This window comes from Hydractinia symbiolongicarpus, chromosome 14, assembly GCF_029227915.1.
Source record: "Hydractinia symbiolongicarpus strain clone_291-10 chromosome 14, HSymV2.1, whole genome shotgun sequence".
NCBI lineage: Eukaryota > Metazoa > Cnidaria > Hydrozoa > Anthoathecata > Hydractiniidae > Hydractinia > Hydractinia symbiolongicarpus.
In genome coordinates, this window is record NC_079888.1 from 15,610,232 (window position 1) to 15,633,053 (window position 22,822).

Here is a 22,822-nt window from a genome sequence, read left to right on the forward strand (position 1 = left end):
CTAGCTGCTCTGTGTACTATATAGGTATCTAGCTGACTTGACATCCCGGGACAGTTTACTTAACCACATTCATAAACTACATATTTGATGGCTATTATTATCCAGGTGGGTGATTTTGTTGAAAATACGTTAGAGATTGTATGAGAAGAGCTGGGTACTCTCTTTAATATGCACAATAATTTTTTCAAATTTTTAAAATCAAAACTAAGAAGGATAGGTTGTAGTGCTAAATTTATAGATTATTCTCAGATCTGGGTTAACATGCTAGACATTTTCTGATCATTTTCAACAAAAATGACCAACAACAACCGAACTGCATCGCGTATACGAGCATATACAAATCGCATATACATTATGTTCATCCATGGCATCAATTTCGGCACATTTCATATTTGGCATAGGTGTCAGCATCATTACCCCCATGGCCTAAAACTCCCAGTCTTCCAAGCTAAGAAGGAGTGTTTATTTCTGACTATTTTCTGCATAGAGTCCTTGGTTTGATGAAGAGTGATAACTTCTCTCTTCAAAATTGTGATAGACCTCTTTTAATCCGTTTTTCGGCATTTATTTCGCCATAGTTATTGTATTAAAATAAAAAAGTATAAACGAGTTAGAAGTTACATTATATGTATTCCAGTAATTTAGAACAATTGTTCCAGTTAGTTCTATTGTCACAATAGAACTGGCGAGAGAGGTTGATGTGGCACCACGTGGAACGTTTATATGCATTGCAATATGCGCATGAGCATCTCTGCAGTCAGCTACCCATCGAAGTAAGATTAGAGAAAAATAAAAAAAAATTTAGAAGAAGAAACTTTGTATTATATTATTTATATTTACATTTATCAAATTTAGAAAATAATGTTGAAAAAATATATTCGCAAGAAAAAAGAATCATGTGTTAATATCCTCGTAGATAATTTGGTCCCCCTTTTTTCACAATAACCTCTCATCTTTCCGTCTAATAATTTTGTCCTCCTCATTGAGAACCTACCTTGTTTGCGTAGCTTGCGTTGGTGTGAAAGAATTCAGATAAACAATATCATATGATAAAAGTTCTGTAATTTAACATTTAAGTTATCTTGGTTGGTCCGTATTCAATTGTAGATCAGGATATTGTCAGCCTTAATACTTTGTTTGCCATAGGTTAACAGATCTTGAAAAGTTTTTCTTCGCCTGCTCTTATGATAGCCCGTCTTAGTTAAAATCATAGTATGACGCAGAGTTTAGACTTTTGTTTCCTATTATCTCTAGCATCTTCTCTTTGAGCTTCTATTTTATTTGCATTCGTCATAGATGTTGGTTTAGAATGTTGATATTCATCCAACAGATCCTCCAGTTTCTTATTAATTTCTTTCAGTTCATTTTCTAACGATGCGATATGTTTATCTTTCGCTTGGTCGTCTTTTGTAAATCTAAGAGACAATTAATTTAATGATCTTCTTGGAAAATTAAATAGACATTAAAATCCTTGCAAAATCAATAACAAATCAGGTAGTGGTGAGCCCACGCCCATTTAAATTTTTATTTTTGCTATGTGATCGTAATATCGCAAAAACTTAATTTTAAGAAACTAAATATCAAATTACTAAAAGCAGTAATTGACTTCCTACCTGATCAGTCGAAGTTTTAAATCTTTGATTTTCGTTTCTGCGATTTCTAATTCTCTGTCTTTGTCATGAACTTTACTGTTTAAATATTCCTGTTGATCGCGTCCTTCCTGTATACGACGAGCCAAGAAGTCTAAATAAACGAGATATGTGAAGCATGTGAATGCAAAGAAAAATCAGTAAAGAAAAAATTCACAAAAAATTTCTAGTTGATAAAATCATTTGCCCTCAGTCCACATTGTCAAAAAAGCAAGAATTCCTAGGGATGAGGTTGTTTTTCAAAGCAAGTGTTATATTAAATAAAAATGAATAATAAACAGTCAATTTTGTTAAATAAAATAAAGTCGATTAAAGTAGTTGGCCGCTAACAGATTTTTTGTTGGTAACAAATAGTAGTCAATGATAAAAGTATGAAGGTAGAGATATATGCGAGAGCTTGTTAGGCAAACACATACGAGAGTTCTTGTTCCTATATTGAAAAACATTCATAAATTTTAGCTCTTCTATTCTTGTTTAAGCCTTTTATTCGGTCAGAGCCTGAATATCTATAAATATCTATATAATGTAAATATAAAAATGTTAAGAAACCAGAATTTTTAGTGATAAAAAAGAAAAAAAACAAGAAAAAAACGGCTTTAGTCTTTGCATGGCATTTTGATACATGCTAGTTACGCAAATAGTACTAAAATGCGGATGAGATGAAAGATCACCTGTTTCAAACTCCAGAGCATCCAAGTTCACCAGACTCTTTCTTGGTGTTTTGTCATTGCTGCCTGTTGTTAGGCGCGACGGTTTCTGTAGGTCGCTTGTGAACTGTGTCAGTTCATCTTCTAGCGAAGGTTTCTCGTCCGTTTCGTTTAAAAAATCGTCAATGTCCGCATTAAAATTTATATCTTCTTTTTTGTCGTTTTCAATCTCGGTGCCGCTAAATTCGTCATTTATTTTTGCTGTGTCAGCTTCTAAGTCGTTGTTGTTATTATCGGTTTTTCCTTTAATAGCACTGCGATCACCTTTGTTGCTGTCGGATTTCTCATTATTTGCATCGGGTTTATCACCGTTTATATTCGCTTTGTTTCCATCTATACCGGCCTTATTATCATCTATGTCGGATTTACTATCATCTATGTCGGATTTATTATCATCTATATCGGATTTATTATCATCCATATCGGATTTATTATCATCCATATCATTAACATTGGGGTTATTGTGATTCGTATAGGATTCATCAACAGCAGCTATATTAGATTTATCATTAACTGCTGCGACATTTCCTTCTGTTTTGTTAATTATCTTTTCTTCCAGATCAAATTTTTCATCAGTTAGATTAGGTTCTGTTTTTTCTGTACTTGCAATCTTCTCGGTCTCTTTCTTTTTCTCTTCTTTTTCTTTTTCTTCTTCTTGAGCCTCTCTCTCGCTTGTACAATCCTTTCCCATCTGTTCACCATCTGCTGATTTGTCGAGCTTTTCTAAAGACCAGAATATACTGTAAACTCCGGTAGAACAACCACATCAAATACTTACAGTCTAAATACAGTAGCTATTTTTCTCTCCTCCTGTGTTTTTGGTGTGTGTTTTCTTGTAACAGAATAGCTCATCAAACAGCTAGTCTTTTACACCACCGTCAAACTCGATATTTATTTTTGCTAGAAACTGTGTGTATTAAAGATGAACCTATCAGTTAGTTGTATTTAACGTAAAGAAAATTAGAATTTTAACACATTAAAAAAAATACGCGCAATAGCTTACTATAATTCCAAATTATGAAAACAACACAGTGTCCTTATCACAGATGAGTAATAACGATGCTGATGTATCAGACATTTTTGGATCACGTGTAGGACCACTCTCGTCATGGTAACTCCCAACACAGTAGTTTTTGCGAATATATTAAAAGTTACTTAGTTATAGCACTATTGGCGTGGCATTGCAGGAGTTATAATATAAAATTAAGTTGGTGGCAGAATTCCCCAAGTGATTAACCTAGTATAATGTACAAAAAGCCATAAATTTCCTCGATAGATTTTCGTCCCAGATGACACACAAAATTAAAAATTACCTTGTTGAAGAACCTTCTCATCGGACCCTTCTTCTATGTGGTTATTTTCCTCCGCAGCACTAGAGTTTGTGGTCCCCACTCCTGCGACTTTTGGTGATTGTTTTTCATCAGCGTTTTCCAAATCGTTGCTGCTGTTTTGAATTATAGCCTCGGTTTCCGTACTTTTCGCTTCATCTTTTTCTTTCTCTATTGTCTTTTCACTTTCATTTTTGTTAGGCGTTACATCCTTGTCAGCTAGTATATAGCAAAATTAAACCAGGTAAGAGAAGCGGAGATGTTAGCATCTTTTTGTTTATAAGTTTTCTTTATTTTACGAATCTCTTTATCACCCTTGAGTTTTAACCTTATCGGTAAAAAAAGCCGGCAAATAAATTAGTCGGCAAAAATAAAAAGTCGGCAAGAATATTAGTCACTTGGACAATATTAGTCACTTTTTTGCCGACTACATTTTTGAATTTAGTCACTTTTTACGGAGTTAATTTTGAATTTAGTCACCAATAAAGAATAATTGCGTAAAACTGATATAAATTAGCAACAAGGAAAAAAATCGGCAAAAGGTGGTCGGAAAAAAGTCAGAAAAAAGTTCGGTCGGAAAAAAATGTCGGCAAAAAAATTTGGTCGGTAATAAAAAAGTCGGAAAAAAAGTTAGCGGCAAAAAATATTAGTCACCTAGCTAAAATTTAGTCACTTTTTGCCGACTTTTTTTGCCGATAAGGTTAGTCGACATTCAATATTGAATAGTGTTGGACCGCGAAAATGGCTACAGTCGTAATATATGTGTTGCGAAGATAGAGAAAAAATTGTAGAGAAAGTATGTGGACTATTAAAAGTTAAGTTATAATTATGACATTATATTATAGTTGCAGGGTACTGACATTAAAAAGGCGTGATGGTATGTTATTTACCATGTGCTTCGCTTTCATCTGCAGTTGTATCTTTTGCATCCAAGCGAACACCATCTGTTTTGTGTATATCAACTGCCACAGTTGCGGTTGTGTCTACACTTCCCTCAGTCATGTGTGTGTGCTTTCTATAGTGTTTGATTTTTCTTTATTTTGCTGTAAAACTGAGTGGTTATTGGAAAAATTGACTCATTTCGGATTCATGTATATCCTGGCTAAGAGGCAAGTTTTTGAGGGAAAGATAGCCCTCACGTGAATCCGAAATGAGATTTACCCGTTTTTCATATCAGGATTGTGTGAACAGCACACGCGCCATAATTTTGTACAATTGGGCAATAACCCTTAACATGAACAATAGTTTGTATTTCGGGTTTATCATATTTAAACATAAATCTCAAGAGCGAAATGAAATTTAATTTCGGTCTTAAAATAAAAACAGCAACATCGAAACGGGTTTAATTTTTTTAGGGTATTTGAAACAATTTTGTGCTCCCTTCACATAATCCCTCAATTATTCAATTTTAGTAATAATAATTCTAAATAAAACTGTGGGAAATTAACTTTCCTCGCTTGAAGGTTCCTTTGTTTTTTATCAGACAGATATAGAAAAAAAAGTCAGGGGCCGATAGACCCTGAAAACTAGGTTGTAATACATCACGCTTCTGACAACAAGATAATCCACAGCGGTACTTCACGTAAACTGCAAAAGACATTACGCTATTTTTGCAAGTAACATTTTATAAGTAATAGATTCAAATCTTATACAAACCAAACACAAGTGTTTAGCAGCAGCCCTAGCCTAAAAATGAGTAAATATAAAAAGGGAATAAAACGGAAATTACAAAAAAAAATAGATGTTTTGTTCTAATGGTTATATAACTAACCGTAATAAATCTTCCTAAGTCGATTGTCAGCAAACAGCGAGTAAGCAACACTTAAGCCTATCGAAGAGAGAAACTTATGTTAAATATTATCCAAAATATTGTGCTGCTTATAAAAATTTACCCTTTAGAATTCTATGGTCATTTTACCCAACCACTCGCCTTTTCCCGGTCCTAAAATAGGATTTAGTTGATGGAAATTTATTGTAATTCGCAAAAAAAAAAAAACACTTTCAAATATATGTCATAAGGTTTGATCTTGTCTTACATCGATAATATAGTTCTTTGACCCCTAAGGTAGTTCTGTTTCTAATAAATATAGATGATAAAACAAACAAACAAACAAAAAAATCATCTCACATTTTTTTCCACTTTTTGCTCACAATATTCATATTATTGTTTTCATGGAAACAGCAAAATTTATGTTATAGATAAAATTTCATTTTAATAAATATAAAAAGCTTGTGTTTTGTGTTCGTAATTTGCCAAGGGCCATGTAATTACGTTTTCAATATAAAACAATTTTATCGACATGAATTCGAGTTGTTATTTACAGATAAAGGGGCTGTGTTGTTCTCCGGAGCAAAATCTATCACCTGTATCAGATTTTGTGGGACTAAATTAGCCTAAATAAACAATAATAATTATAATGAAATTTTGATAGAGAAATCATCATCAGTCGGGCTTAGTTTATCGCTTGCTTTTCCCTTATAATACAATTCATTTCAATTTGTTTGGGAAGTTGTCAAGGTTCTCTTATTATAAAAACATACAAAAAGTTATAGACTCTTATTCTTTCAAAAGCTATAAAGGAAACCAGGCTGAACACGTTCTCAATGACTTCCTAATTCTTAGCAGAATATCAGCCTCAACGTTCTTAAAAACTAGTTTCTTATAAATAAAACATCAACAACCGCGTAAACACGTACAGCCTCATCCCAACCCAAAAACTTCCAATGGTTTTTGTATCTTTAAAAAAATTTTCCCATCCCCAATAAAAATCTTTAACATAGGTCTTCCAACATGCTTGTATCCATCTTGATGTAACATCACTTAAATACCGTGGTTGTTAGACACAATATATAAACACTGTTTCCATAACAACAAACAGTAAACTAGTTTACACTTTCTTTATTTCGTAATCAAAATATACATAGCGAAGGAGTGCTTGTGCTAAATAATTTTACAAAAGCATGCAAATATTTTATTAATATTTGAATTATTCTCCTTCGCGGAGTTTCTTTATTATAAGTCGATTTTGTGTTTAGCATAAAAAACGGATTTATTTTTGGCACGCTTAACACAAAGTCCACTCAAAGTGGCCTATAATTCCGAAAACCAATTTTCTTTTCGCAGTAATAAGTTCAATTTACCAAAAAGCTTATTCTCTCCCTTCTCAAAGTTGTAAAAAAACTGATCAGAAATAACATCCAATATATATTGGCTTTCAATGTTTCAATATATAAAAAATAAGAATAAAAAACATATAATTAGCAAGAAAACTCTCCTACGTATAAATATTCCACGGGGTACTGCTGTATCTGTCCGAATCAGAGCGTTGCAATATGTTAGTTGCTGGTCTATAAATGCATATTTTTCTGTTAATAGCCAACTTTGTTTGACTGTGACTACATCATACAAAATTCGAATATTATTTTATTCCTCCTTTGGGGAAATCTGTTCGATCTCCGCAATTTGGACTTTTTTCGGGTTAATTTCGTTATCATCCGGTGTTTGTACCTCAATTTTCTTCGGAAGAAGTTTGTAATCTGTTATAACAACAGTGACGTCATCAACTGTGATTTCGATTTCTTCAGCACTACTTTTATCAATACTGAACTTCAAATTGCTTCTTAGGCTAACAAAGAAAAAATAAGGTACATACGTTGAATATGTCTAGGATAACAAGTTATAGTTGAAGATCTCGACTCATATGACACGGTTATTCTTCGAAATAGAGATGATATGTTATACTTATATTCATACGCTTTACATTATTAGTAATGTATTTACAGTGCAAACGGCACTCGATAAGTGATTTCAAACTTAACAGACACTACCTAATTATTAGAAAAATAGCAATATTCACAAACTTGTTTGTGACCACCAGCAGAACAAATGCCTTTGATACCACAAGTAAAGTAAACGCGTTTGAAACTACAACTAGAGCAAATGCGTTTGAAAACACAAGTAGAGCAAATGCGTTTGAAACCACCAGTAGAGCAAATGCGTTTGAAACCACAACCAAAGTAATCGCGTTTGAAACCACAAGTAAAGTAAACGCGTTTGAAACTACAACTAGAGCAAATGCGTTTGAAACTACAAGTAGAGCAAATGCGTTTGAAACCACAAGCAAAGTAATCGCGTTTGAAACCACAAGCAAAGTAATCGCGTTTGAAACCACAAGTAGAGCAAATGCGTTTGAAACCACAAGCAAAGTAATGGCGTTTGAAACCACAAGTAAAGTAAACGCGTTTGAAACTACAAGTAGAGCAAATGCGTTTGAAACCACCAGCAAATTAATGGCGTTTGAAACCACCAGCAAATTAATGGCGTTTGAAACCACAAGCAAAGTAATCGCGTTTGAAACCACAAGTAGAGCAAATGCGTTTGAAACCACAAGCAAAGTAATGGCGTTTGAAACCACAAGTAAAGTAAACGCGTTTGAAACCACAAGTAGAGCAAATGCGTTTGAAACCACAAGCAAAGTAATGGCGTTTGAAACCACAAGTAAAGTAAACGCGTTTGAAACTACAAGTAGAGCAAATGCGTTTGAAACCACCAGCAAATTAATGGCGTTTGAAACCACCAGCAAATTAATGGCGTTTGAAACCACCAGCAAATTAATGGCGTTTGAAACCACCAGCAAATTAATGGCGTTTGAAACCACCAGCAAATTAATGGCGTTTGAAACCACAAGCAAAGTAATCGCGTTTGAAACCACAAGTAGAGCAAATGCGTTTGAAACCACAAGCAAAGTAATGGCGTTTAAAACCACAAGTAAAGTAATCGCGTTTGAAACTACAAGTAGAGCAAATGCGTTTGAAACCACAAGCAAAGTAATGGCGTTTGAAACCACAAGTAAAGTAAACGCGTTTGAAACTACAAGTAGAGCAAATGCGTTTGAAACCACCAGCAAATTAATGGCGTTTGAAACCACCAGCAAATTAATGGCGTTTGAAACCACAAGCAAAGTAATCGCGTTTGAAACCACAAGTAGAGCAAATGCGTTTGAAACCACAAGCAAAGTAATGGCGTTTGAAACCACAAGTAAAGTAAACGCGTTTGAAACCACAAGTAGAGCAAATGCGTTTGAAACCACAAGCAAAGTAATGGCGTTTGAAACCACAAGTAAAGTAAACGCGTTTGAAACTACAAGTAGAGCAAATGCGTTTGAAACCACCAGCAAATTAATGGCGTTTGAAACCACCAGCAAATTAATGGCGTTTGAAACCACAAGCAAAGTAATCGCGTTTGAAACCACAAGTAGAGCAAATGCGTTTGAAACCACAAGTAGAGCAAATGCGTTTGAAACCACCAGTAGAGCAAATGCATTTGAAACCAAAGCAAAGTAATGGCGTTTGAAACCACAAGTAGAGCAACTGCGTTTGAAATGACAAGTAGAGCAACTGCGTTTGAAATGACAAGCAGAGTAGAGTAAATGCGTTAGAAACCACAGGCAGAGAAAATGCGTTTGAAACCACCAGTAGAGCAAATGCATTTGAAACCACAAGTAGAGCAAACGCGGTTGAAACCACAAGTAGAGTAAATGCATTTAAGGGCAGGCAGTATCTTCTAATACACAACTTGTGGCTAAGGGCGATCGACAAAAATAAACAATACTGCATATATACTATACCCTTTCTTGGTTGTGCTCCTCTTGCCAGAATTGCTTCTCTGATATTTTGACGATGGTGGAAGTGGTGGAATGGGCGGAAATGATGACGCAATTTGCTGAGCGACAAAACTGGCTGTCACGCGAGGCTTTCTAAGATACAAGATACAGAATATACAGAAGATACAGACATATTTGATTGGCCTCTATGTCGTAACAAGAGTTTTTTTGGCTTAAATAGATCAAAATTGTAGCTACTATACATCGTAAGCCTAACCACTGAACCTGCATCTGTAAAAATATTGCATTCTTCATTTTTAGAATGTCTAGATAGTCAGCCAGCTCCCAAACTAAAATCAGTTTATGTCATTTCGATCCACTGTGTGTTTCTAAGACCACTTTACACAAGCAGTTATTAACTTAGGCAGTACGATGCTCTAACCTATGATAGTAGTTGTAAGATGAAACAGTTAATTTCTATATCATGCCTACCTTGTTGATGTTCCCTTTCTTGTGTTGCAAACTTCACATTTGAAGGCTTCACTCTTATTTTGTACAGTACAAACAGAACACTCCCAATAATCATCCATCAAGTATATACTTCCTTTTTCTTGTTTAAACTATAAAATATGTATTTATAACCACTGTCCGTAGATCTACCTTAATGAAACTTATTTTCATGAGAATTTAATTTTGCGATTTAGCGAATCGAAATTTTGAATATATTTAGATTTTACGAGAATTAAATTTTAAAAAATGGATGATAAGTTTTGGGAGAATTTATAATCTCTAATGGATAATATCCAGTACAAAATAAGGCATGTTTAATGTTAATTTTAAACTGCGTTTTTTCAAAATAATAACAAAATTCCAACCAGAGTGGATTCTGCATGATAGCAGGCCATTAAACAGGAGTCTTCAAACAGCACCATAGTACAAAACAATAAACAATGAATGAAGACATAAAACAAAAACAAACAAAAACACAACAAATAGGCAATTGAAACTAAATAAAACTTATTATAACGAAACTATCCTTAAACAGATAAATTTTAGAATGTTCCTTAATGAATCAAATGAAAACTAAACATTTACACATGTTAATGGCGCCCAACACTCAGCTTTACACTGAACATTGCTGCTGTGGACCAGTCTATTGAGAGTGCCGGCCTGTCAAAGTTTCTCCTGAAACGAAATTGAGCAGCAGGATTGTTAATCTGAAGGCAAAGTGAGAAAACCCAGTCTAGTAAGGAGGCATCCTTACTAAACTGGGGTAAGGGTCGTAAGAGTCGTCAAACCCAAAGACATATTCTTATAATCAAAAATTATAAAATTTAATTCTTGCAAGAATTTATTCCAATGAATATACAGTAATGCTTAATGTTAATAGACCATTTTTCAACCGCAGTAACGTGGAATTTAGCATTAGTGGAGTTAAGACCTCATATTTACAGTAGCATAGCATATAAAAAGTGTAAAAAGTAGAGGCTCTTAGAATTTAAGCGTATGCGCGTTTTGTTACTATTACAACTTGTTGCCCTGTTGATGTGTTTAAAATAAGTATATATCCACAGAACACATGATTTGTCTAAATAATTGATTGAGTGTAGTGTTTCTAAAAAAAAATAAAGAGGAAAAAACAAACTGATACAATAGTAACAAAATCTTTTCTGATACAAGAAAATAAAGGAAAATAAACTCCAAAACATGCAAAATAAAATATAAAATATAATTAAAAAAACAACAACTTTAATGCAGATGTGTAAATATGTGTGTACTGATAAGGGAAAAAGACACACTTCAAAATTGTAGGGTATATACGTACCGCCCTATTTACATGAAATTAACAGACATAAAAAAATAATCTATATAACCAGTAGATATAAAAGCGTTAAATGTTTCAAGTTTACAACATCTAACTCCTAAAAGCTATATAAAAATCTTTAAAAATGTTTGTTTGTTATCCTAATTTTTTAAAAGTTTAAAGTTTACTTGCTTCTTAAAATATGTTAACTTTGTTTCGCTTTATGTGATAATAAATAAGAAAAAAAAGGAGAATCAACACTGCCACAACAAGCGACAAACCACACCATGGGAAAGAGCTTTCAGTAGCTTTAGATCCATCTGTCTCATCGAATTGTTTCGCCTTATCTGACATTGAAGTTGATGTTTTTAAACTCGTGCATAGAACACCACCATGTCTATAGAGAGGTCTACGCGTCATCTTTTCGTCTGAAGGTAACGACAGTTTTGTGCAATGATAAGGCGATTGTGTGTTAGTGGGTTCAAATGAGCCTTTTGCTTTTGCCTTGATTTCTGTTTTAGGCTTCTGAAAATCAACTAAAACAATAGCAATATTGTGTCTTTATCACATTTGCATGACCAAGAACGGAATGTCAATGTGTCTCATTACAGCTTGTGGGAGCAATATGTTAAATGTCAGCGTCCATACAGTTTGTGTTCAGTTGGAAAACAACACAGTCATGTCTTCAGTAGACAGTTAGCTATGACAAACTTAACTTGTACCTTCTGTACCTTTATAAGACAAAGGACTTTCATCAAATGTTGTTGATGATACAACAGAACTGTAAGTAAAGTAAATGCATTTAAAAATCATTGCAGTTTAAAATGACAAGTAGAGTAATAGGCTTTGCAAAACAACCTTTAAAGTAAGCTGATAAACACAACAACAACAGACTGCTAATCAAATCAAAAAAGCAGACAATACCACATATATTTTTGCAACCCTTGCCTCATTGTGCTGGTTTTGCTGAAATTACTTCCTCGAAAATTAGACTGTGGTGGTAGGGGTGAAATAGGTGAACACGAAGATAATGCAATTGACTGGTCAACAAAATTTGCATCCACATGTGGCTTTCTAAAATATAAACTTTATAGATTTCTGTATATACAGTTTATACGAAAAAAAGATTATGCAAAAACGTTAATTGGGCTGACTTAACAATCGGAAAAGTTAAGAAACCACAGGGCTTAACTGTTGTTAATGTGTTTTTAAAATTTGTAAATACACATTTAGTGACGTTTTAGCAGCAGAGGCAAAACTTTCAGGAAACATTAAGTTTGATATTGGTCAGAAAAAAATCATTCAAAAGGTTATCAACAGATATTGTTTTAATTTTATACTTTTTCCATTAGTTGCTCCTAACATCATAAACTTATGGAGATGGTAGCTAAGAGATAATTTAGTATAACATTTAACATTTTGAGAATCAACTTTTTAATTCCATTTATTTAGCATTAGCAAAAATTGCCATCGTGAAATGCCATTTGCCTGATTCACGTTGGCTAACTTGTATTTCACATCGCCAATTTTTTTTTATATCAGCAATTTATATATTTTGTGTGATCACAACGAAACAGTTGATTTCCAATTATGCTTACCTTGTAGATGTTCCCTTTCTTGTGTTGCAAACTTCACATTTGAAGAACTTACTTTTATTGTGTACAGTACACACAGAACACTCCCAATAATTATCCATCAAGTAATGCACTTCCCTTTTTTTTTGCACAAACTATAAAATATGTATTCGTCAAAGTGTTTATAAAATATATTATAAATATACGGTAACGTTATAAGCTGAATGCATGAATATTTTATTATTATTGTTATTATTGTAGCAAGTTGTTACTTTGTAGACATATACTAACTGGTGACCTTGAGGTAAAGTGTTCGCGAAATGTTTTGAATTCATTTCCCAGCCTAAAGTGTGAATCGACCCCTTCTTTGTTCAGCAGGAAATTAGGATTGATATATGAAGTGATTGTCTATTTGAGTGACTGTTGTGCTTTATATGCCTTCCACGGCACAATTAGGAGATTGCAATGTACTAGGACCCTCCTTCCCAGGACCCTCAATAATAACAGTACCAATACAAAAACTCTGTAAATAATAAGAATCATAATAAAATTCCTTTGATATAAATAATGAATTAAACCTTGCATGTTTACAGAACCTATAGTCTATTAGCAACTTCTGGAAATTCTTGGTGGATTACAAAGATACACCAAGCACTGCAGAAAGCTGTATAAGATACAATTTATTTCGAGGCTGAAGTTTAAAGCATTCTTCCAAAATATTTTTTATGAACCAATTATATCCTTAGGCAGCTTTTACTAAATTGAATTTCTCGATGTTTTTATTGCTATTTAACAGTACATATAAATAACTTCTTCTATAAAAACATGTAAAGAGAGAAAACAAACATTACTATATTTATTAACATTTTTCTGTAATTATATACAACTAAGTAATCACTACAACAACGGTCTGAAATAAACAAGAAGCAAAAGAACTTTAAAAATGCTAACAAATATGTAAATAAGGAAAAGGACACGGCAGGATAAAAATTGTTAACAGGTGATTGGACACTAGAGTCATTGCATGTATAGACACAGAAAATTTACATTTAAATCATTACATTACAGGAGCTTGCAAAATGGTTGTTAAAATTATGCATAAGTAGATCTGTTGCTCGTGATGGACTGAAAATAAATCAGCTGCACAAAAGTTAGCAATTAGTATAAGCAAGTATACATGTTAAAATAGCTCATATATTAGCTAGGGCTGGACTTAAAAAATACACTGTGTGTTTTTCTTTTTTTTCATTTTTTTGATCCTCACATAATCAATAATTTTACATTGTCTATGTATACATGAACAAGTTTGAGTACTAAAATTGCACAACAGCAAACAATATTTTTTAGGCTAGCCAAAGCTCAGTAAAATTTCTCACAAACGACTTGGTACATAGTTTCTATTCATAAAAAAAATCTATATATATTAACAGACATAAAGTAAGGTCATTGTTTCAAATCTACCACAAATACCTTAAATCATAAAATACCCTAAATACCTTAAATCATGAAATTTTAGGTTTAACGCTCATTTAATTTTTGTGCATCTCTTATGGGTACAATAATACAAAAAACTTTTTGAGTCTAAAAATGTTAACATTTGCTTTATACAAAGGCACTGATTATTTTAGGTGATTGGTGCTTAAAGCTTGATAGTATACGATTTACAACAATTACACTGATTTAATCGTGATTATGGATGAACTTAAATTTTATGATTATTTTTGTCTAAAAATTAAGTGTTATGAAACTTAAGTCATTTCTTTATTTTTTCCAGATTGGCGCTATTTCTTATTTCTGTATTTTTAGAAAAGAAAATGTTAATGCACATCAAATGTTTGCACAGCCAAATTCAGGCATATAAAAAAACTGAGTGTCTAGAAAATGTTTTGTTTTTATTTAAAAGTTCCTGCTTTACTTTCTATCGGTAATTTGCTAACTTCATTCTGCTCCATGTGATAATAAACAAGCACAACGAGAAGAACGCACACCAGCAAAACAACAAGCAACAAACGGCACCACAGGAAAGAGCTTTTTGTAGCCTTTTTTCCATCTGTTTCATCAAACTGTTTCACAGTGGCTGATAACGGAGATGACGTCTTCGGGATAGTGCGGAGAGTACCACCAGGTGTATAGAGAGGTCTACGTCTCAAGATGTCATCTGAAGGAAAAGAGTGTTGTGCGTAACGATATGGTGATTGTGTATTAATAGTGGGTTCCGGTGGACTTTTTTCTTTTTTCTTGTTCTCTGTTTTAACCTTTTGAAAATCAACTAAAACAATAGCAAATCACATTGTGTTTTCATCACTTTGCATGTAAAATAACTGCTTGCCAATGTGTCTCATTACAGCTTGTCGGCTCAATATAAGTTAAATGTCAGCGTCCATACAGTTTGTGTTGAGTTGCAGAACAGTACAGTCATGTCTCCAGTAAACAATATATAAGGTAACTTTTGTTCTAAACAGAAATTGTACCTTGATCAGATGAAGAATTGATGTCAAATGTTGCTGAAGATACAACTTCACTGTAATTTTCATCCACAAAATGCCCTTGAGAGTTTTCTTGAGATGATATAACTTTAGCTGAAATAAGAACAAACTATACAAACAAGAAAAGGAACAAATTTTATTCAAGAACATTTTGTATGCGACTGGTGGGACAGAAAAAAAACAAAAACGATTATTGATAACTTCCTGAAATTGAAATTGTGTTGGAAAAACATTGCCTCTGCAATTTTTTTTAGAAAGGTCTTTTCAATGTTTAAGCAATTTCCGAGATCCGACACATATAAGAAAGGCAGAACACAGCAGAAGTTCTAAAAGACATTTAAGTTTTTTCTTAATACAACTAAATTTTGATTCCAAACATACTTTTCATACTTTACATTGGGTATTTGGTGAAACAGAAAAAATGAAAATAATTAGGTGTCTAAAATGTTTCATGATGCAGAAATTGAGAATGTCATAAATCTATACTATAATCACCTAAAATGATACTGCAAGTAACGAAACCTTATTTGATCTTGATGCTAATTCCTTTAAAAAAGGGGATTTAAATTATTTGATTTTGTTATATGTATGCTATTTGTTTTTATTCATAAATTTAAAAAAACAAATGTGTTTTCAAAACCAAAAAATAAAATTTACAAAACTAACACCATTTTAATTATAAACCCCTCAACGGTTTGTTATCCAATGTTGTTGAGAATACAACAAAGTTCTAGCAAAGACAATGTGTTTGGTGGACGATCTAATTGGGCATTTTGAAGGTTTGTAGGTCGTATTTTGACTTTTGTTTTTTAAAAGCTTTGTGCTTTTAATATGCTTTGCATGTTAAGATAAAAATATTGTCACATTTTTCAGCCATTATAAATCTTAAGCAAACCAATTTTAAAACTTAGGCTACAAACATAGATTTTAAGGAACCATGCTGAAGTCCAGCTCTTGCATTTGGCCATTGGGATGAATACGAATTGTAGGCTGACTGGCAACTAATTGTGCATTCCATGTGCGCAAAGATGAGCTTGGCATTACGCAACGTATTGTTTATCAATACGGCAAAGCATAAGTGTATAACCACTCTGAAAGAATGAACAATTAATATTTGCATGGAACTTGAACTGGATTATTTGAAAGTTTGGTATCACTTGTGTTTAAATTAAACTGTTGTGAAAAAATGGCATTTTTTATTTGGTTAATATCCCGAATAACTTGACAAAGGTTAAATTAATTATTTCTTCTTTTTTATTTATTTCAAAACGAAATGGTTTTTATAAAGTAATGTTAGTTTTCATTTATTACAGACACTAACAAAAAAATATGTCATATGTTTATTATTTTATTATATGTATCTGTTTGTCTTTGAAACCTCATCCCAAGGGCATGCATCTTTTTGACATCCGGATTGCAATACTAACATGACCCTGGTACAGGCCTCTCGGTTCTGTGCAGTGGTTAGATAGACTGACATCAACAATTTATGCGTAAACACAGCAAGTTTAAAAGACAAATGATGGTTTTAGTCGTGAGTTTAGCTACAAATTTTGTTTTTACCCCTAAATATTGAAGAAATTTATAGTGTTGGATATTTCGCATAGCTACTGTAAATAATATATATATTATGCAGCATATACTGTAAATATTTACAAGTGACAGGAAATTTATAAAGATAGCTATAACTATAACTTTATGGCTAGCTATAGGTTTATAACTAGCTAGATCATATTCTTTTTGAGAATATATATGCAGATCAAAAACTATCTATTCATCTATTAGTTAGGGATAATCATACCACCTAAAGTACGTCCTTTAGTGTAGTAAGTAGAAGGTACCAGACAGCCGAATCCACAAATCAATAACATGTTCACATTCACAAGGAATTTTGCTATTTTAAGATGTCATGACTTACCAAAGTTTGGGTAAACAGCTTTAGCAATGCCAGTGTATAGTGTCATATATGGACTTAATTAATAAGGAGCATTTAATTAACAGGAAATTTCAAAATTAAAACTAATTTTTTGCCTTGGTAATTTCCTAGAACAAGGTAAAATATATCTGGATACATAATATTATACATCAAACTTACATAGTTTCTTCCTGTAAATACTTCTTGTAGTTGCAGTAACAGGTCCTGCATCTACACCATAATCTGCTAAAGCTTTTCGCATGTCACTATCAGATAAGCCAGCCACATCCATTTTAACTTTATTCTAATTCTACCATGGAAATACAATATGTGTGCAATATTTAGTATGATACAAAGCAAGAAAGATACTATACAGAAAAATGTTACATCTATATAGATTTACTAATTTATAAGTGCTGCACACCCTATGCTTAAAATTATTTCAATAACCAAGCTAAAAATTGCAGGTCTAGACACCATAGAAACAATTTTGGGCTTTTGTTTGCTGGTGATGCACACCTGGCTTTTTCAATGACCAGACTACCAAAAAATATCACATTTTCCAATTGTGCTAGAATGAGGTAAACATAAATACTTATAAGATATTTGAGACATATTTGAGATTTATTTCTGACATTGTTATTATCTGTGTTGTGACTGTTGGTGTTCTTACTATCAGTTTTGTGAGTATTGGTGTTGTAACTTTTTATCAACTTGATTTTGCACCTTGCAAGCTGTTCTTTTATATTTTGTGTAAGATTTTAAGAACATTTTTTTGGTATATGCAAAACACCTAAAGCAACTTATTTTTAATGGCCTTTTGCCTAAGTGGATTAACATTAAATGTGCAGTCGCATTTTTTAAAGTTAATGCTGCAAAAGTTCTTCTTAAAGTTTTGTTGAGAAAAAAAGATTGTCCTGATGTTGTCATGATGGCGGCAATAAGGCAGTCACGCTCACAACTATGTTAAAGATTTTGTTGATTTTCTGCATCAAAAGACCTCTGCTTGCTACAAATAACGTTTGCAACTCATCAAAATAAATTGTAATTATTTTTTATTTCAACTGTATTACATAATAAATAGATTCCATTAATAAATTTTGAGGATACATTGATAGCAGATTTGTATATCAGACATATATATATCCTTGTAAAATTTTCATGATACTAATATTATAATAATAATTGAAATAAAATGTATATAAAAAAGACTTGGTGTTAAAATATGTGTTATAAACTTATTCTATTTATTCAGATTGCTCGCCCAGTTTAAATTATTGTAACCTTGGGGAGCAATTTATCACTCAGGTGTTATTTTCTTATTGATGGGCCTGGATATATTTTTAAAAAAAGAATAATATTTTTTACAAAAAGTCGTTCAAACAAAGAACATGCTCATATCATTTTAACACCAATAGTTTTGTGCACGAATTTTAATATTTTGCATAATGTTTTGTTGAAAAAGAGTAGCATAGAATAAAATGTTAAGGCATATATTCTTAAAACGCACAAAGTTTTGAAGATATAAAAAATTGTCTAGGTAAAACTATTTAAATTTTTTGCATTCTTAACAAGTCATTAATATTTACTTTACGCTAATACGAAAGGGAAATTTAAATGTCAACAAGTTACAATACATTGAGACTGTACTGTAGACAAGTCAGGCAGAGCTGAAAAGTTGTTAGTCATCTCCTCTAGCATGCTGACACACCAAAATAATCCACGCCAGGGCCCAAAATTAACACAGCACATTTTAAGACTTTGGACTTAACAAAGTCTGCTCTGAATATTGACAAGTAACCTTTGACAAGTTCAAGATGTGTGAATTTAATATAAAAATAGCCTACACAATTACTTGTGGTGACAAACTTCTAAATTAGTTCTCTGTCTCAAGATATTTTGACCAAGATTGTAGGTAAAGCAATAAAATGCAGTCGTTCATTTTGTTCTTCTTTTAAATATTATTGAGTAAAATTTTTACCCTTTTTTATGTTTAAAATTATAATTTTACAGTTTAAATTTGGTACATTTGTATAGTATTCCATTTCGTATAAAGCAGCATTATATACATAATAAGAAGAGCATTTCCTAAAACACAGCAGTACTGTCTATGTCATATTGAAAGAAGGTCATTATATATTCAATCTCAACAAACAATAAGCCAAGAAAATAATGATGATGATGATGACAATGATGATAATCGAGTTAAATATATTTACATTACTTTATTCAAATCTAATATTCACTCTATTTTCTTTCCATAGACACCATATTTTTATGACATTCACAATCAACATATACCAGACATATACCAGAAAGAGATTGAAATAGAAAGAAGTTTTCAATTATCGTTCAATGTTTTAATTTTTGAAAAGATGTGTGAGGACCCGTGACTATTGCTTGGCTTCTTTTTTGTGAAACTTTGAGACATGAAGCAGCCAACAAGAAACTTACTTTCGGGTTTAACCTTGATTTTTCTAAATCTTAAGAAACATTTTCTGTTAAACTTATTGCTAGCTATAGCTGTGGAGTTATTTTTAGCAATATCCCATAAGTTTTTTTATAGAAAAGATGTGTAGCAAGCTAGGAAGCCATTAAGGTGAAATACTAAAAACGAATAAATATAAAAAGGGGGAATTGTAAATATCTTTCGTTCCTTGCTATCGTCTGAAGTTTGAATTTCGGTACAAACAACATGCCTGCCTCGCTGCAAAAAACAGAAAGCAATTAAATGTGTAGTTTACGGACCAGAGGCAAGGAGTTCATTCAGTCAATAAAGCTTGGCTCTCACTTATGGGCTAACAACGATGAGCTAACCATAGTGCGCATAATGTGTTAGCCGATTTCAACTTTTGAGCTGCGGGTACCTGATGTATTCGTTTCACATTCACGCTACGGTGCATCGTTAGCTCTTTTGTAGCCAAATCGAATGCGAGAAAGAATGAAAAAAAAAGAGAGAAAGAAAGTCTTGCTATTATTACTACTTCGAAGAAGGAGACACATAGCCTGGAAAGAATGGAATTAACAAAATTACGAAAAAGAAAACGACTTTAGCTAGTGTAGGGATGGAATATAACCAGACTTTTTAAAAATCGCGGTCAAACTCTTATAAAAATTATCAAGCACAATTTTGCTTGTGACGTCACAACTTTTCGTCACGCTCCATTGCACAAAAATGCGCTGATCATCAGCAAAAATCCACTGATCATCAACGCATGCGCTGTGACATCATACGCAAGTCGGTGTTGAATCATGCATATCAAGGGGTACAAAGATGAGTAGGGGAATAACTGTGTTAGTTAGGCAGAATGAAATCCTCTGAATTTGTTGAAATCTGTATATAATAATAAAGAGAAGATGAGTTGATTTAAGAATGCAATCAGCAAACTATATTGCACCGTGTCGGTACCAGTAACGGCAACTCGTGACGCTCTTGCCGATCGATTGCAGAGTGTGAGGGATACTGTTGCCTTCTACTATAACAAGGCAAGGGAACAAATTTCTGGAGGGACAGCGCTTCACGACGAGATCGAACAGGAGGCAAGGGAAGATATTTAAGACCCCGAGGACGATATCCAGATGCTGGAGGATGGAAATAGAATCAGAACATGCGTTTCAACAAGCATCTAAACCAACCTCTAAAGGACGCTATTATCCAAAAAATTACACCACACGTGGACATGCGCGTTAAGGTTGTGTACAGCTTTAGCTGTCATATTTACCAGGGTGGAGGTGGTGTATCTTTGTATCACAAAACTAAGAGCTCCAGATCGATGTCAAGTATAGCGGAAATTGAAGCGTTCATTGAAGAATGCGAAATGAAACGTCTCGATTTGGAGGATCACGAGTTCTGGACTAAGGCTTATTTACCACCCACTAGAACCACCCAGACCCTAGGAGCATGTAAGGAAAAATTATCTTCGATCACGTACGGATCAAGGTGATAAGTACGCGTGAACCTCTTTTGGGATGCAGCCCTCTCCCGGGCTGGTTGCGAAAAAAAAGGGGCATCTACTCCATGGATAGTGAATATGCCGGAACGGATAACCTATGTTTCTGGAGATGCTTGGCTGCAAGAGATAGGGTTAACGTAAAACGAGGAATCGAGTTTGTAACAAGGCCTTTAAATTACCGGAAAACCTCTCATCTAACATACTTTTTGAGACATGTTCCGATAAGTGTTGGTATTGCCGATAGTTTGAATAGTCGCCCGACGTTCATTGAGCACGAAAATCCCAAGATCCTGGTTTGTGGAGGAGCTGGAAAAGAGGCATGCCCTGGGCCTGTGGCTCGCGAGGACTTTTATAGCCGTCTAAGTGGGAAAAACACACTATCCAGCGAGGAGTACGAGACATTCTGCGCCGAGTTTTACAGGCGCAGCTGTATCACCATGATAGACTGGTTGCGTGAGTACAATTTAGCCGATGTGGAACCATTCATTGAAACCGTGGAAAAGACGAGACTGCAGTATTACGATGACGAGATAGATATTTTGAAGGACACGGTCAGTATTTCGGGGATGTCGATGCGCTACGTATTGAACAAGTCTCTACGGTTGAACCCCAAGCTATAGCTATACGCTCCAGGAGACCCATGCAGGCATAGGTGTAAGGACTCTTGTTATAGCAGGACTTGTAAGTCCTGCAAGGAGGTACGGAAACATGTGAAAAATGTACGGGGAATAAGGCCTACGACCTTTTGCGGACGGGGATGGTGGGTGGTATTGTATTGATCATATTCTGTAGATACCACAAACGAGACGTGACGGGTATCAGATCTCACATCTATAAAGAACCAAACAAATGCAAGACCATTTTAGGCTACGACGCAAACATGCTTTAACCAAGCACACTCCTACAGGGCTTTACTTGTGGGAAGAAACAGTTGATCAAATTGGCCACACGGACATTGGCACATAACTTAGAGCTACTGGCGCGGGTGTGATGCATGGATTGTTGTTTGGGTTTGCCCAGGTTAATATCGAGGTACATGAGTATCTGCGTGACAAATGCGGCGAAATGACTCTCCTGTTCGTCGTCAAGGAGATACCTGATGATCAGAGCCCTGAGAACATGCATGAATACTTAAAAACTACGGTCCGCGAGCGCTTACCGGATACACATAAGCTTTTGGGTTTGATGAGAGCTAAAAAAATCCTACTGCATATCCCTGTGCTAAAATGGTACCTTAACCATGGGCTGAAGGGTACTGCCTTTCACCAGTTCTTCAAGTACGCCCGGGGTAAGCCCTTTGCCTGTTTCCCGGAAGAGATTGCTGATGCACGACGACGGGCTGACAAGCGTATTGCGGGGGATAAGGCAACTCGTTCTACGGCAAGATGATTGAAGATTTGGCAAGGCATGCAAATACTACATTAACGAGGGATGAAAATGAGGTTGACGCTGCTCTGCAAAGCTTGTACCTTGAGGACCTTGAAGAGATTGGGGATGCGTATGAGGTAAGAAGGGGAAAGCACAAATGTACTATCGATAGAGCCTACCAGTGTGGTATCGCGGTGTATCAACTCGCGAAGCTGCGCATGCTTGAATTTTATTATGATTTTCTGGACAAGTACGTAGATCGTCGGGACTGAGTATATTTACATGGACACCGACAGTGCGTATTTTGCTATCGCCCCGAACTACTTGACGAGTCCGACAAAGAGGCACAAAACTGGCTCGTCACTGATAAATACTCGAGTCGAACAGGAGGGTTTTTCAAAGCGGAATTTATTGGTTTTCGGATGATACCGTGAT

The 22,822-nt window shown here is 34.1% G+C and overlaps 4 protein-coding genes across 7 annotated transcripts; all 4 read right to left on the minus strand.

Moving 5' to 3' along the window:
* Positions 1 to 800: 800 nt before the first annotated feature.
* LOC130625404 (suppressor of Mek1-like) lies at positions 801 to 5,195 on the minus strand. The gene is made up of 5 exons (XM_057440495.1): positions 4,575 to 5,195; positions 3,670 to 3,903; positions 2,321 to 3,079; positions 1,614 to 1,743; positions 801 to 1,415 (listed from the first exon to the last, which is right to left on the minus strand). The coding sequence occupies exons 1-5, from the start codon at positions 4,684 to 4,686 to the stop codon at positions 1,208 to 1,210; spliced, it is 1,443 nt and encodes a 480-aa protein (XP_057296478.1). The 5' UTR covers positions 4,687 to 5,195; the 3' UTR covers positions 801 to 1,207.
* Positions 5,196 to 6,568: 1,373 nt separating this feature from the next.
* LOC130625407 (YY1-associated factor 2-like) lies at positions 6,569 to 9,940 on the minus strand. Its single transcript, XM_057440501.1, has 3 exons — positions 9,780 to 9,940; positions 9,312 to 9,440; positions 6,569 to 7,310 (listed from the first exon to the last, which is right to left on the minus strand). The coding sequence occupies exons 1-3, from the start codon at positions 9,875 to 9,877 to the stop codon at positions 7,109 to 7,111; spliced, it is 429 nt and encodes a 142-aa protein (XP_057296484.1). The 5' UTR covers positions 9,878 to 9,940; the 3' UTR covers positions 6,569 to 7,108.
* Positions 9,941 to 10,698: 758 nt separating this feature from the next.
* Positions 10,699 to 13,381, minus strand: LOC130625405 (RING1 and YY1-binding protein-like). 4 transcript variants are annotated; one of them, XM_057440499.1, is made up of 4 exons: positions 12,690 to 13,381; positions 12,040 to 12,165; positions 11,823 to 11,872; positions 10,699 to 11,627 (listed from the first exon to the last, which is right to left on the minus strand). In XM_057440499.1, exons 1-4 carry the CDS (start codon positions 12,785 to 12,787, stop codon positions 11,287 to 11,289), a joined length of 615 nt encoding a protein of 204 aa, XP_057296482.1. In that variant the 5' UTR covers positions 12,788 to 13,381; the 3' UTR covers positions 10,699 to 11,286. The 4 variants fall into 4 exon arrangements, with proteins under 4 accessions (XP_057296482.1, XP_057296481.1, XP_057296480.1 ...); XM_057440498.1 differs by having other exon boundaries at positions 11,814 to 11,872; XM_057440497.1 differs by having other exon boundaries at positions 12,016 to 12,165.
* Positions 13,382 to 13,516: 135 nt separating this feature from the next.
* Positions 13,517 to 17,407, minus strand: LOC130625406 (uncharacterized). The gene is made up of 3 exons (XM_057440500.1): positions 17,247 to 17,407; positions 15,137 to 15,244; positions 13,517 to 14,934 (listed from the first exon to the last, which is right to left on the minus strand). Exons 1-3 carry the CDS (start codon positions 17,356 to 17,358, stop codon positions 14,558 to 14,560), a joined length of 597 nt encoding a protein of 198 aa, XP_057296483.1. The 5' UTR covers positions 17,359 to 17,407; the 3' UTR covers positions 13,517 to 14,557.
* Positions 17,408 to 22,822: the final 5,415 nt, after the last annotated feature.